The following is a 14,215-nucleotide window of genomic DNA, read 5'->3' as shown; positions in this document are numbered from 1 at the left end:
GGGCTGTCACCCATCTAAAAAGCACTCTAATGTCAGAATTCAACGTCATTCAAATGCATTTTAGGGGTCCGAAAAGTGAAAAAAAATATTACTAAAATAAAATTATATTATTTATTGTTGTGAAAAATTTGTAAACCTGTTTAGTTATTACACTTAATCCATTCAGCACTAACGAGTTTGTTTCTCAGTGCTATTAACCAAACACTTCATGCAGATCATTTCTGGCATAATCAATCGCGTAATTTTAAAAGTACATGTTATAAATCTACAACATTTTGTGTGTAATTTAGGGGTTTACTGTTCGGTTGTTTGTTCTTTTATTTATTCAACGCCTTCACCGGAAATATCCAGCGTAGCGATCCTCGATTTTTTAGGCAAGTAGCAGAGTGATGTGCTTGCGCTATATCATTTTGCTTCTCATTGGATTTTTTGTATGAAAAAGTATTGACCAAATACATAAAATATTTACTACAAAACAGATGAGCAAAGTTCATTTCTTTGACATACTTTTACCGCAATGAAATTAGGAAATTTTCCGAAGCAGGAGGAAAACAAACAATCGGCGCTCCCCTTTGAAAAATTTGCCCAGTTGTCAGTTCATCCAACTAACGAACACGATTCGCTAGTTGGATGGCAGTTGTGTTCCAACCAACGAATTTCGGCTGTATTACACTTTTAGTACATTCTTTATTTCTAAAATGCAAATGCTTAATTCTTGACTTGGTTATACCATGATTTAACTATGTTTTCCATTGTAAATAAATCATTTTTACATTAAATATCATTGTCCAGAACAATAAAAAACATCATTTTTGCCATTTTTACCATGAAAAAGGGGAGTCGTTATGTATCCTTACAGCATTTTTCAGGCATTTTTCCCATACATTTAGAAGTTACTGACAATGTTTTTCGTGGTAAAATTATTGTCGGTGGTAGATTCAACAACAAAAAACGTTGTTAAAACATGGTAATGACAACAATCGTTTGCAAGCTTACAGTAAAAATATCGTGTTTTTTTGGTTACAATAAAAAACATTGTCCGTTTACTGTTCTCACCGCAGAATACACCGTAAATTTTTTTTCGGGTGGGTATCGAAACGTTTTCAAAATCTTAAAAATCTGTACATAATCAAATCTCCCTTTTTAAATAAATCCATAGATATGGCATCCCTGCTTGGTGTTTTCATTATGAAATGACACTTTCAAGTTTACTGTTGCTGCTGATGTTTTTCTCGGTTGCGTACGTTTTGTATGAAGAGAAAGAGAGCAAGAAATATTTTTGCTTTTGTCTGTTTGCAATGAGCATAAAAGATTTATACTCATTGGTCTGTTTGTACATTTTGACAATTCCTTATGGGGGGTTCGTGTAGGTGTGCACTGGCTTCAAAATTTCTTTTCCTGTTCGTAAAGGCGAATAAAGAAGTTGAGACTGAAGCAAATCGGCAAATGCCTGAGTTGCAGAGCAGTTTTTTTTAATATGGTGGTATCGTTTCTTACGGTCATTTTCATTACTCGCTAAAAGTAAATTTAATTGTGAAAAATCAGCTAAAAGGTGTGCTCGCAACCAGATAGAGTGCTAGTTTAGGTGTTTAAAGTGCTATTCAATGAGTTTTGAAGAGTAGAACTTCGTGTAACTTGCATTTTTCACTCTGTCTAAATGTCACAGTGAGAATAATACGAATAATACAGCCAGCGATAGTCTGCTAGTGATAACATTAAGTGCGCGGATTAGTAGTAACAGTACACCGTTGTAAATTTTTGTCGGGAAATATAGTCTGCAATGGACGGAGAATCGGAGAAACAACCGCTGCTCAAGCAGTCGTCTCAATCTGGACAGCCGGATTCCGGATCGGAACAACGTAAGTAATATATTTTCTGGCCTTGCTCTCGTGTCCAATGTTTCGGAAAATCTGCCTGCTATTTAAAGGCAGAATGCCGACCGTGGTTACTTTTCTGGGGCTTCCCTATCATGTTTCTTCCTTCTTCCGACGTCTAAGGAAAACGAAACTGGACAGCCCTCTTTTCCATGTACAAACAGTGGAACGGATTTTTCATCATCAATGAGCTTTTGCTGTTGCAATCTGTTCCATACATCAGTGACCAACACACACGCGATAGGTGTTTATAGAAGAATTTCCTTTTTACTATTGCAAGGCCCGTCAGTAATGTTCTACTGTCGGTCGCTGATTACCCTGAGTTCATTCTGCAAAAGGAGGTCGATGTTTGATTTTGTTTTCCTCTCTGTACTTTTGAGACAAACCGAGTAATGATAACAGAGTCATTAGGTCCTTAAATTTGGTTTGGCTTTTGTCTGTTTGTTTAGCTAGTCAACAGTTTGGCTTTGGAAGCGAAATACGTGAATTCATTCGTTTTATAAAGTGCAGCTCCAGCTATTATGAGTCACTGGTAAAGCTGTGTGCGTATTTAATCTACGCTTGTTACCGTACGACATGCACTGAGTGTATGAAACAATGTAGTAGGGTCAGAATTCGTGAAACGGATCACTAGAAATCGCGATGTCTAATTTTTCCAAATAAGTATTAAAAACTTCAAGAGTTTTACTCGGGAAGTTGATTTTTCAATTTTTATTGAATTTGAGTAAGTTTACAAGTTTTTATTGCCATTTGAAATTTAGGTCAAAATTGTTTTTAAACAGACATAGCTTCAAAAATATTGCATCGAATTTGATGAAATTTTCACAGCAGATGCATCCTAAGTTGTAGGTTACGAAAATATTTTCTTTGGAGAAAAAAATATTTTTTCAATAGTAACTATAAACAATATGTTGAAAATCTATGTTCTGGGGCACTGAAAAATCTGAAAAAAATCACAAGTATTTTTGACGAAATTTCGAAACTGCCCTGAAAATTTCGCGGTGGTGATATTTTTTGATCAAACGCTATGCTTGACTGAACGCTGAACACGCTATGCTTCACTGCGAGATCAATCATTTGACCATTGAATTAGGTTTCACTGCTATGTAGAATATTGGAACCAGTGCACAGTAAGAAGTTTTTCAAAAATAAGGTTTCCGTTTCATTTGTTTTGTTGCTTAGGACTGTTCGGGCATACTACAAACATTGTTATTCTGGCGGAAAAAAAGGCCTTCAATTTTTGCAAAAAAAAATCTGACAAGAAAATATAAATGTAATCATTGCGGATTTTCATTAATGTTGACTTGTGCATTTGGGTAAAACGTTATTCATTCACGTGCCAAGCGCCATATCATCAAATAGTTTCCAGCTATACGTTCACAGGTTTCCTTAAACCTGCCCTCTAAATCTCTAAATCGGAACAAGTTTTGGTATTTCTTTAAAGTTTAAATTTTCCATGTAAGTTATACGTTTCAACTGCAAATGAATAATGCTCTTGGTGTACAAATTCCTAAGAGTGACTTACACTTTCGAGATTTTTCGAGGAAACATTTCAAATACATTTTTTTCCAAATACATGTAAGAAAGACGTATGTAAAATAAGAACCTTCGAGTGCATAAATAGAACATCAAATTAATGTTCAGTTATTATTTTTTTTTGCAATGTATTCATTTTTCAATGCAATGTATTTATGTGCCCCGCATAAAAAATAAATTAACCTCTTTCACTGCACGGCTTTTAGCCTACATTGTCTCTGGCATTGAACTCATGAGACACAGAATATTCGAAAAATAATGCTGTTACATAACCAATTCTAATATTTGATATTTCCGTTTTTTATTTGCAGCATCGCAGGCGATCGTTACCGCTTCATCGATCGGACCGGACGAAGTTCCACCGTCGTATCAGCAGGAGCAGCAGAACAGCGTCATTGTAACATGTCGCGTTTGCCAGGCGCTGATAGATATTTCTTGGAAGAAGGAACAGCACGTTGTCAAGTGCGCGCAGTGTAATGAAGCTACGGTAAGAATTCTTTCATAGATTAGAATTTATTAGAATGTTTCAAGACAGAACAGTCCGAGTGATGAAGTTCGGCACAAACGTTACTGATAACATCAACAGTCACATGCTTCTAGTTTACAGTACAGTGGTATACAAATGAAAACCGATATCTCTGTTTACAACGCGATGGCTTATAACGGAATCGTTTCTGCAGTGGCGGCCTTGCATTTCTTGTAAACTCGATGCGCACTGTGAAAACAAATCCGTTTAATAAACCATAGAAATGTTTCCTGTTAACCGATCATTTTTGATTTTCACCATCAGCCCATTCGGAATGCACCGCCGGGCAAGAAATATGTCCGTTGCCCGTGCAACTGTCTGCTCATCTGCAAGAGCTCTTCCCAGCGGGTAGCCTGTCCCAGGCCCAATTGCAAGCGGATCATCAATTTGGCGCCGAGTCCAGTAACGCCACCATTGCTAACAATGCCAGGCATGTGCCGTGTCACCTGTGGCCATTGTCACGATACGTTCTTGGTATGATGTATTTTGTTAAAAGTGATACTGCAATTTGGTGAGCTCATATTTGCCATTTTTAGTTTGACACGTTGAAGAATAACTTGGCTAGATGTCCTCATTGCCGCAAGGTTTCGTCGGTCGGTGCAGATTTCTGTCGTAAGCGGCGTAACCTGCTATTTCTTGGTGGTTTGATTTTCCTAGTGATTGGAATTGCTGTGACTTATGGAACGATGCCGTATGCTAAGGTGAATATTTTTCTTATCATTGATTTCTTGCCATATGTAGCCATTTTTTCATGTCTTACAGAGCCACAGCGGTATTTTCATCGCCTACATAAGCCTATTCTTGATTGCGCTATTACTTTTCGCCAAGACGATATACTACTGTACGTTGAAAGTGAGTAACGTGGAAGGACCGATCTAAAACGATCATCTCTAGCAGATTAGGTAATCGGCAGATCAGGATGAGTTCGCTGTCTGCGCCTGTCCCCCTATTTTTATGTTATATCTCTCGTCAAATAGCACGGAAGGAGGCTGGATCTTCAGAATATCGCAACACTCAATCACATTCCCTACAGCATCATTTGCCTCAGTTTTGCTACTTGTTATGAATAGTTCGGTTATGTTACCGACATTAACTGGGTTTGTAATCGCCATTGATTTTTGTAACGGTAACAGTGAAAGCCATATAGTGTATCGCAAAGAAAAACTTCCAGCAGTTTAATCAGAGTACACACTGTGACGGAGACAGAAAAATGGGACAGCGATGTAGGGTTTTAGGTATAAGCTATATTATGATACCACTGATATATGCGAACATATGCTCTACCCAAACTATACTATATTCATTCGTAGTTTTATAATTTTACAAATCAAAGTTATTTTGCTTGAATTCAAATCATGTATAAATGGTTCAGATAAGTAATAAAAAAGTGATTATTTTTTCTGTGTTCTAGATTTTTGTATATGTATTTAATTATACTAGATTGGATTGGATTGTGTAATCAACGCAAATTTATAGCAGTCGGATTGGCAACATTATTGCAGGAAATGATGATTGCGATACGATGTTGTTAGAGAAAATAAGTTCAAACAATGATTTGCATAAATGGAGTTCTTTAACTGGAGTAAAAATGAACACAAAACAGCATGTAGAACAGCATTATGATTAGTCTATACATACTTATAACATTAGTCGTTCAGAAACAGTAAATCAAAATTCCGTAAATTTCCCATTCTGCGCAGACACGACAGTGGAAGAAATAATATGTATAGTAAAACCTGTAAAACAGATTAGACTCGATGAACAAAAATAAACGAGTAAGAACTAGTATGATCAAATTTGGTATCTGAAAAATCAAACAATAGCATGAACTCTCACATCTTATTCCAATCACTCAATAAACACACCAAAAAAAAAATCTTCAACCTACGTAAAATTTTTTTCACTATAGTTTCTTTTCTCGTTCAACTTTCGTTCGACATTAAAACGTATGCTTGATAGTATGTCAATGTTACAATTCAAAAAACTGAAAGTATAGAAATACAATAACGCTGTAAAAAATAAAAGTTTGAAACGGTTCTGGAACCATTAATAATAATCCAACAACATACACTTCAATAATAAATAATTAAACATAAAAAATACACGTTAGATAAATTGTAGTACGCTTACTTGCCTTTACTTTATTTGGCGTAACATCATGCTAATGATGCCTCATGAACGAAACTCCTCCAATCAACAAGGCTCCTGGTCACGTTTCTCCAATCCCGCGTGCATCCATTGCTTGAGTGGTCGCTGCGTTCCTCTTCATCGTGTATCAATCGGATTTCCAGCGAACACCAGTTTTGCAGGGTACCTAATTCCTTGCAGCTCCTTATTCCGTACATTTCGTATCAAAATGTGGAAAAAAATCAAATATAGGTATCAAAACGTACACACTAAAATTTCTCTTCATGGTTCAGCAAAGTACATTGCTGAACGCGTATCAGCAAACCACTTGTTCACTGAATCACAGCATTTTTTCCAAAAGTTTACTGTAATTCAGTCCTATACAATTAACTGAATTTCGTTGAGTAATTTTATTTTTACTGTAAACCAGTATTTCATTGATAAATTTACTGTAAACCAGTAATCGATTCAGTAATTCGCGAAAATTTACAGCAAAACTATTTGCTGAACAGAAAACAGTAAATGAATGTTTGCTGGAATCCAGCGAAAGAATTGATATGTCAAAAAAATGTACGTCAAGCTGTCATTAGGAAAACTCGCTGTGCATCAAAATCGCTGTGCAGCTGGTACTTCATCGCTAAGCTCCTGATAGCGGATATAGGACCATAGCTAAGTCACTATTGGGCTAGATGAACCTAGAAGTTGAAATGATAATCCAACATGTCTAGTTCGGTTATGATCCAATGGGCGGATGGAAGCTAGTGCCTGAGGGAAGCATGGTTCAGAAAAACTCGGAAAACCTCAAATTTACTCACTGTCTTACCCCTCGGGGCAACCAGCGAATCTTCGTTACTTCGTTTTCACTTTTATTTATTTTATCATGTTAAAATAAATAAAAGTGAACTGAATTTGTTAATATGTTCTGTTTTTTATTCTCTACAAATTTGCTTAAAATAAAAAAAGTTTTTTTTTCAAACTAACGTATTACTTATCAAGTATCGTTGCTTTTGCCATCCCTACAAGCTAGATATGTCAAGGCAGATTACGCAATATTGAAACACGCCGCACAGTTTGAAGTTTCTCGCGTTTGTCCATCCCAACAGTTGTATGGCCGGAATTGCCATAAATACGTAAACAAAATTTGAGCTTTGAGCAAGCAAGTTTACATAATAGATAAAAATATACAAATTACTGTGTATTGTCCGTATTTTCACGTTTCGTTGAACTTTTCTTGCACAAATTATGTCAGTCATCAAATATATTGGTTCCCTTGAACTAACTGGTTAACCAGCAAATTGATTTATGCTTTGCTGAATGTACAGCAAATTGTCATAGCTGACAACCAGCAAGTTGTATTTTGTTTTAATGAACATGCAGCAAACGATCTGTCACTTTTATGAAATTGGGTTGTTTAGCTATTCACGGATTTCCAATTTTTATATATCACCTGAAAGAGTGTAATTTTCTGAGTAAAACGTGATTTATTTTAAACTATATCATTATCCTTCGATTTTTAATGAAGAAAAAAAAATTCGTTCGAAATCGGTACAATGAAAGTTGGTATATGGACGAACTGTCATTGTAGCGATTTCGAGCAGTTTTAAATCGTGATTTAAAAAGCGAAATTTGTTTAAAAAACCAAACGAGTGAGACACACAAGCACAAATCATCTCTCACTCGTTTTGTTCACGCTAAGACATACGACCTTATCACAAAGTACTCCAGAATTGGTCTCAGTGCTGGGCTTTTATCTGAGTTACTCTTATGCTATAGAGTTCTCCAAGCGAAAATTCACGAACACTACGACACGGCCCGCTTTACACTGTATATTGAAATTTGTGAGAGTGTGAATCAAACTCGGTAGTTTTTTATTCACTCTTTTAGATGACAGTTCCCACAGGTGACAAAAAATTCTTACAGCTAACAAAGAAAAAACAGGATACATCGCACTAATACAAACGCGCCTGGAGAACTCTATAGCATTAATATTGCCAAGAAAAGGTCTTACAGTTTTGTGATTCCGATAAGCTTCAACCAGAAAGTTTAAAAGACTTTCAGATTCTTGATACTGTAATTCATATGCTTCCTAACACTCCTTTCAAAGCCATCAAGGTATTGAAATACAACAGATACATTTTTAAAGCATGTAGAAATTCAGAATCCAACAGCCCTTCAAGACAAACTAGTTGTGACTTCACATTTAGTATGCAAGTTGATGGAATAATTCATTTTGGAGTAATCAATACTATTTTGTGCAACGAAAGTCATCATTACTTCTTATTTTTCCAATAAAAATTTCTGATTCGAATAGGTTTCCTCTGTAGGGAAAAATAGATAAAAATGAACTGAAGCTGATAAAAGTCAATAACTCGATTAAAAAATGTGTATGAATTACTGTTCTAGATAAGATGTACATTTGTGTATTGGATTATCTTCTTTGGGTTGATTAAACACCCCCCGAAAACAGATCAAGCATTTTAAATTCTTCAATAAACTAAAAACAACAAAAAACGTAGTTCAAACATGGTAATCGAAAATACCGTTCACTTAGACATTGAAGCTCACAGTAAAAATACCATGTTATTTAGGGTTACAATAAAAAACATTGTTGATTCATTGTTTTCACTGCAAAATACATGGTATTTTTTTCGTGTAGGGAGTAACTCTAATTTACTCAATATTACTCCGAAATTTCCAGATGATTCACATCTTCGATTACCTTGAGAACAGGAAAAATATATGAGCAGTGAGACCGAGTAACATTCATATTTATATTCGCGGTGGGGGAAAGGTTTAAGGATGGATTTTCAGAGACACGAGAGTTACTCAGATTTGCTCTTTATTTTTCACGTTTTCTCAGAAAAACTCAAATTTTCTCACTTTTATCTGAGTTGCTCTTTTACTTGGGAGTTACTCCAATTTACTCAATATTACTACGAAATTTTCAGATGATTCACATCTTTGATTATCTTGAAAGCAAGAAATATATATGAACGGTGGGACCGAGCAACATTCATATGTATATTTGCGGTGGAAAAAAGATTAGGGATGAATATTCAGAGACACGAGAGTTGCTCAGATTTGCTCTTTATTTTACAGGTTTCCTCAGAAAAACTCGGAAAACCTCGAATTTACTCACTGTCTTACCCCTCGGGACAACCAGCGAATCTTCGTTACTTCGTTTTCACTTTTATTTATTTTATCATGTTAAAATAAATAAAAGTGAACTGAATTTGTTAACATGTTCTGTTTTTTATTCTCTACAAATTTGCTGAAAATAAAAAAAGGTTTTTTTTTCAAACTAACGTATTACTTATCAAGTATCGTTGCTTTTGCCATCCCTACAAGCTAGATATGTCAAGGCAGATTACGCAATATTGAAACACGCCGCACAGTTTGAAGTTTCTCGCGTTTGTCCATCCCAACAGTTTTATGGCCGGAATGGCCATAAATACGTAAACAAAATTTGAGTTTTGAGCAAGCAAGTTTACATAATAGATAAAAATATACAAATTACTGTGTATTGTCCGTATTTTCACGTTTCGTTGAACTTTTCTTATACAAATTATGTCAGTCATCAAATATATTGGACGAACCACCGATTTCAATGGAAAAACATTATGGGAAATCGTGGGCAATCTTAAAAACTTCGGTGTTGGTCGTGTGGTGGTTAGAAGCATGTTCGAGCGATACACAGAACCCAGCTACATGCGCATTTTGAAGGTTGAGGCTCTTCCGAATGAGGTGAATAATTCAATTTTTGCACCAAACCCCAAACTGTAAGCTTTATTTTTGCAACGTAGGAAACTCGTAAGGTGAAAGTTACGGTGGAAAAAACTTTCCGTGGCCGAACATATCCAAAGCCAGCTGTGATCGAGAGCGTTTCATATAAAGCCGACTACCGGTTACTGCACAAACACGAAGAGGAATCTTACTGCCGGGTAAACACGCCGCAAGATGAAAAAGTAATCCCTCTTGAAATTGATATGCCTCCACTGCTACGAGAGTTTGTTAAAAAAGAAACCGGTAAAACCAACCCAAAAATTGCAATTAAATTGAAACCTGGTTACAACAATCATTACCGATTGGCGCGTGACAACGAGGAAGCGAACGTGGAAGTCACAATGGGAATTGGTAAACCAGCAAGTCCTAGCTTGTATGCAGGATGTGGCATTTAAAACGTTAAACAATATAGTAATAAGTATCGTATGACATATATTGAAAACCACGATAAACAACTAAAAACTATATTGATTGAAAGAATACATTCAATCATTTCTCCAAGTAACTTCAACTTCGTCTGTTCTGTATCGTTGGGTGATGGTAGAATCTTCCCAGCTCATTCTTGTACCGCTACGAAACATTTCCCAGCCTGCATGAGCTATCATTACCCCGTTGTCTATACAGAACCTCTCATCCGTCGCGAAAAGTTTTGCTCCTCGTTCTTCGCACATGATTCCCATCATCTCCTGTAACCGTTCGTTGCAACCGACGCCACCAACGATCAGTACTTCGCTGGAGCCACAGTGAGCCATTGCCCGTTCTGTAGTTTCTACTAGCATAGCAAACAGCGTTTCTTGCAGCGAAAAACATAGATCTTCGTCTGTTAATTTTTCTTCTGCCTCGGAAGTACGTTTTCTTTTCTGCTGCTTTTGGTTTGGTCTAGCCTTTTGCTCAATAAAGGACAAAATACCGGAAAAACTGACATCCATGCCTTTTACCGAATATGGTAAGGCTAGATATTTTTTGCCTTTTTTCGCAATCTGTTCTATATTATATCCCGGGCTGGGATCGTTGGAAAGTTTGATAATACGGGCGAACCGATCCAAACAGTTTCCGATCGCGATATCAATTGTTTCGCCAAAAATTCGATATCGTTTGCAGGCATACGAAATAACTTGTGTATTACCTCCGCTAACGTACAGTACAGTTGGATTCTGTGCTTTTGTAATTAATCGGCCCATTTCGATGTGGCCGATACAGTGATTCACCCCAAGGATAGGTTTATTCCAAATTTGAGCCACCGTTCTAGCCACTATAGCAACCACCAGCAGTGGTGGCGCCATGCCAGGTCCCTTTGTGTAACATACGACGTCTATTTCGTCTGGAGTTATACCAGACTCCAGTAGGGCACGTTTAAGTATATCATGAATTTTTGTACGATGATGTTGAGCAGTTTCCTTTGGTAGGAATCCTACAATATGAAATGCTAAGAAACTCGTTTTTGAAGTAACAAAATGAATACCTTCGCCTGGTGGAGTAATATAGGTTTCTCGAACGTTGGACAGTACCTCACCGTCGCGTACGATTCCTACGCCAATTTTGTTAGCGCTTCCTTCAAAGCCAATGGCAATCACCATGCTAAAAGTATTCTAATTTTGAAGCAAAAGGTAGAGTAAATAAAACTGTAATGGGAATATTACTTTCTATTTATGGCTCGTTCGATAAATAATATATGTACCGGTGCCGGTAAATGATAATTCACAAATGACGTACACTAATGTCGAATTCCTGTTCGTGGTGTAGCTACACTTTTTCCGGACTACACTTTGCAGCCAGGGATGCCACATATACAGATTTTTCTGTATTTTACAGATTTTTGAACTAAAAAAGCAATACAGAATCTGTATTACAGAATTACAGATTATTGCCAAAAATACAGATTTTACCATAAATTTTGCTGAGTTTTCGACTGTTGGGATGTTGTGTACCTATGTTATACCGCAGACAGACGTCCAAGCTGAGTTCCAAACTTGTGTAAAGTTTTTTGTAGTAGCGATCCGTAACCAGATAGCGCTACCAGTACCGCCAGCCTCGTGCACCAGCGAAAAAAAATGTATTGTAGCGATAAGGTCACCAGGCGGCGCTAGTGTACAAGTGATTTATAACGCAATTTACTTTGAAAATTTACACGGAAATTTTGATCAATGTTGTTCTTGCTTGGACGTCTGTCTGTGGTTATACTTTCGGCTGAGCAGTCACAAAAATTTAGAACGACTTATTTTATACTATCCGACGTTTCGTCACTGGTCAGTGACATCTTCAGAGGAGAATATTATTTGTTCGTTACTTGTCAAGATGCTTTTGAACTCTGTTTGCTGTGAACCTATTGTGATGGCGGATGGGAACGCACAAATAATATTTTCCGCTGAAGATGTCACTGACCAGTGACGAAACATCGGATTGAATAAACGTAGAACGCACATTCTCAACATATAATCGCAGCAAATCTAAAGCCAGGAATCGCATGGCCTCTAAACTAATGAGCTTAATTTCGAAAGCTTAAAGCAACTCTGCAGACTGAGGTGGAGCTACTTATATTGAATTGACTTATAATGCTCAGTTAACACATTTGATTATCGCCTAATCATAAGTTTGAAACCATGAAATATGAAGCTAAACCAAAAATATTGATTTGTTCCAATATATTCTGCAAGGAAGATTTTTTCCATCCAACATTGTTAGTTTGCTTGATACAGATTTTAAATACAGATTTTTTGGGTTTTGGGTGTATTCGGGTGTAGTCCGGGACAGAAAAAGGGTAGTCAGAGCAGAGGGGATTCACTGCTGTCAAATTCCATATATGTGTGCGTTATCGCAGATCAACTCTGGTCCATGACGTTTGTTGGTCCATGACGTTTGTAACTATGAACAATAACGGGGGAAAATATCACTACACAACACATTCATGAAAGTTTTCCGCGGTTTCTCGCTTTTTGATAAAAAAAACGTTCCAATTATATAATATTTCACATCGATCAATTTCATGACTAAAAAGAACAAAAACCAAAACAAACGCCATGTTGCCAAATATGTTGGTTACACGATGTTTGACAGATAGATCCCCCCTGAGTCAGTGACAGAACAAGTGTAGTCCGGAAAGTGAAATAAAACATTTACGGTATCAAAAGTGTAGTCCGAGTGTCGCTACACCGCGAAAACAAAAACGACATATAAGGCACAGCAGCTTGCAATTGTTTTGACTGAAACAAATCGTTTTGACGATTAGGAAACAAATTTGACATAATTTTATAAGTTTCGTATTGTGCCGTGTCAAATAAATGTTGTATGAACAACAACAAAACTTATAGGTTTTCAACGAGGGAATACCAGGCCTATCACACTTAACTGCATAATATTTTCTCGGTAAAGTAAAATGCGGAACTACTTGAAAACATTTTCGTTTACCGTTGTTCCGTAACAAAATTACTGAGAAATTGGAAACCGAATGTGTTTACCGGAATACCGTAAATTTGTTTGCCGAAAAAATCCGTAAATTAGCAAATTTCCGAGTTCAGTAAACTAAAATACCGAATCTCGGAAGCTTGACATCATTTAACCGAGATCTTGTTGAACCAAAAAAGCTCTTACCGAGATTCCGAAAAATAGAACTGTCAAAATAACGGAAGCTTCATTATCAATTTTGTTCGTGTTTCGGTTTAGATGTAAAAAGAACAGGTTTCGCGGTTGATCATCATTCCGGAGAAATCTGTAATATTCAGAAAAACCTAAAATGTTGAGTAAGTATACAATATTATTTCTCAGATCTTGTTTGTGTTTATTGCAAATATAATACTAGAAGAAAACAATTAATTCTTTCGTTACTCGATTTTGTAGGTTAACGACTCACTTCGTAGGATGGAAGTTGCAGTGATGGATGTTGTTTTATTTCCAGGAAGCAGCACAACTCTCCTGTTTCTACCAATGCTGTAATAAGTTAAATCATTTGACAAAATAATTAATAAAATTATACGGATAATTAATCGTTTTCATCATTTTCTGGATTTATCTGAGAAATCGCAAAATGCGTACTTCAGTAAATTTTACCGAAATTTTCGTAATAATTCGACAGTTGAAATTTCCGAGTCCCGGTAAAATATTACCGAGAATTTCGGTAAAGTTTGACAAGTTGTGAATTAATTAATTTTACACAGTCTCGGTATTCTGATGTATTACCGTTTACCGAGATCTCAGCTGTTGAAATCTCGGTAATTCATTTTACCGTACTCGGTGATATTATCTAATTGTGTATGAAACAACGCCATTTTTGTATGACCGGAAGATAACAAGCAAAATAACATCTCATCAGCAGATGTTTTAGATTCATTGGGAATGACTGAGGGAAGATCGGTGACTCAAGTTATTACTTCCT

At 36.4% G+C, this 14,215-nt stretch overlaps 3 protein-coding genes across 3 annotated transcripts; 2 read left to right on the top strand and 1 right to left on the bottom strand.

Annotated features, from left to right (window-relative positions):
• Positions 1–1,390: 1,390 nt before the first annotated feature.
• Positions 1,391–6,065, top strand: LOC129724159 (type 1 phosphatidylinositol 4,5-bisphosphate 4-phosphatase). The gene is made up of 5 exons (XM_055678816.1): positions 1,391–1,859; positions 3,722–3,897; positions 4,201–4,410; positions 4,473–4,637; positions 4,699–6,065. Exons 1-5 carry the CDS (start codon positions 1,781–1,783, stop codon positions 4,813–4,815), a joined length of 747 nt encoding a protein of 248 aa, XP_055534791.1. The 5' UTR covers positions 1,391–1,780; the 3' UTR covers positions 4,816–6,065.
• Positions 6,066–9,486: 3,421 nt separating this feature from the next.
• LOC129722070 (uncharacterized) lies at positions 9,487–10,357 on the top strand. The gene is made up of 2 exons (XM_055675293.1): positions 9,487–9,807; positions 9,867–10,357. The coding sequence occupies exons 1-2, from the start codon at positions 9,631–9,633 to the stop codon at positions 10,239–10,241; spliced, it is 552 nt and encodes a 183-aa protein (XP_055531268.1). The 5' UTR covers positions 9,487–9,630; the 3' UTR covers positions 10,242–10,357.
• Positions 10,254–11,621, bottom strand: LOC129722069 (probable tRNA N6-adenosine threonylcarbamoyltransferase). The gene is made up of 3 exons (XM_055675292.1): positions 11,487–11,621; positions 11,309–11,424; positions 10,254–11,257 (listed from the first exon to the last, which is right to left on the bottom strand). The coding sequence occupies exons 2-3, from the start codon at positions 11,421–11,423 to the stop codon at positions 10,332–10,334; spliced, it is 1,041 nt and encodes a 346-aa protein (XP_055531267.1). The 5' UTR covers position 11,424; positions 11,487–11,621; the 3' UTR covers positions 10,254–10,331.
• Positions 11,622–14,215: the final 2,594 nt, after the last annotated feature.

This window comes from Wyeomyia smithii, chromosome 2 (genome assembly GCF_029784165.1).
Source record: "Wyeomyia smithii strain HCP4-BCI-WySm-NY-G18 chromosome 2, ASM2978416v1, whole genome shotgun sequence".
In the NCBI taxonomy this organism is placed as follows: domain Eukaryota; kingdom Metazoa; phylum Arthropoda; class Insecta; order Diptera; family Culicidae; genus Wyeomyia; species Wyeomyia smithii.
Note: the sequence above shows the minus strand (reverse complement) of the source record. Positions and strands in the feature narration are given on the sequence as shown.

Coding starts and splice junctions, on each gene's coding strand:
- LOC129724159 (XM_055678816.1), top strand. CDS start 1,781: ATGGACGGAGAATCGGAGAAACAACCGCTGCTCAAGCAGTCGTCTCAA. Junction 4,411..4,472: donor ATTGTCACGATACGTTCTTG/GTATGATGTATT, acceptor TGCCATTTTTAG/TTTGACACGTTGAAGAATAA. Junction 4,638..4,698: donor GAACGATGCCGTATGCTAAG/GTGAATATTTTT, acceptor CATGTCTTACAG/AGCCACAGCGGTATTTTCAT.
- LOC129722070 (XM_055675293.1), top strand. CDS start 9,631: ATGTCAGTCATCAAATATATTGGACGAACCACCGATTTCAATGGAAAA. Junction 9,808..9,866: donor TTGAGGCTCTTCCGAATGAG/GTGAATAATTCA, acceptor TTTGCAACGTAG/GAAACTCGTAAGGTGAAAGT.
- LOC129722069 (XM_055675292.1), bottom strand. CDS start 11,423: ATGGTGATTGCCATTGGCTTTGAAGGAAGCGCTAACAAAATTGGCGTA. Junction 11,258..11,308: donor TATTACTCCACCAGGCGAAG/GTATTCATTTTG, acceptor TTCATATTGTAG/GATTCCTACCAAAGGAAACT.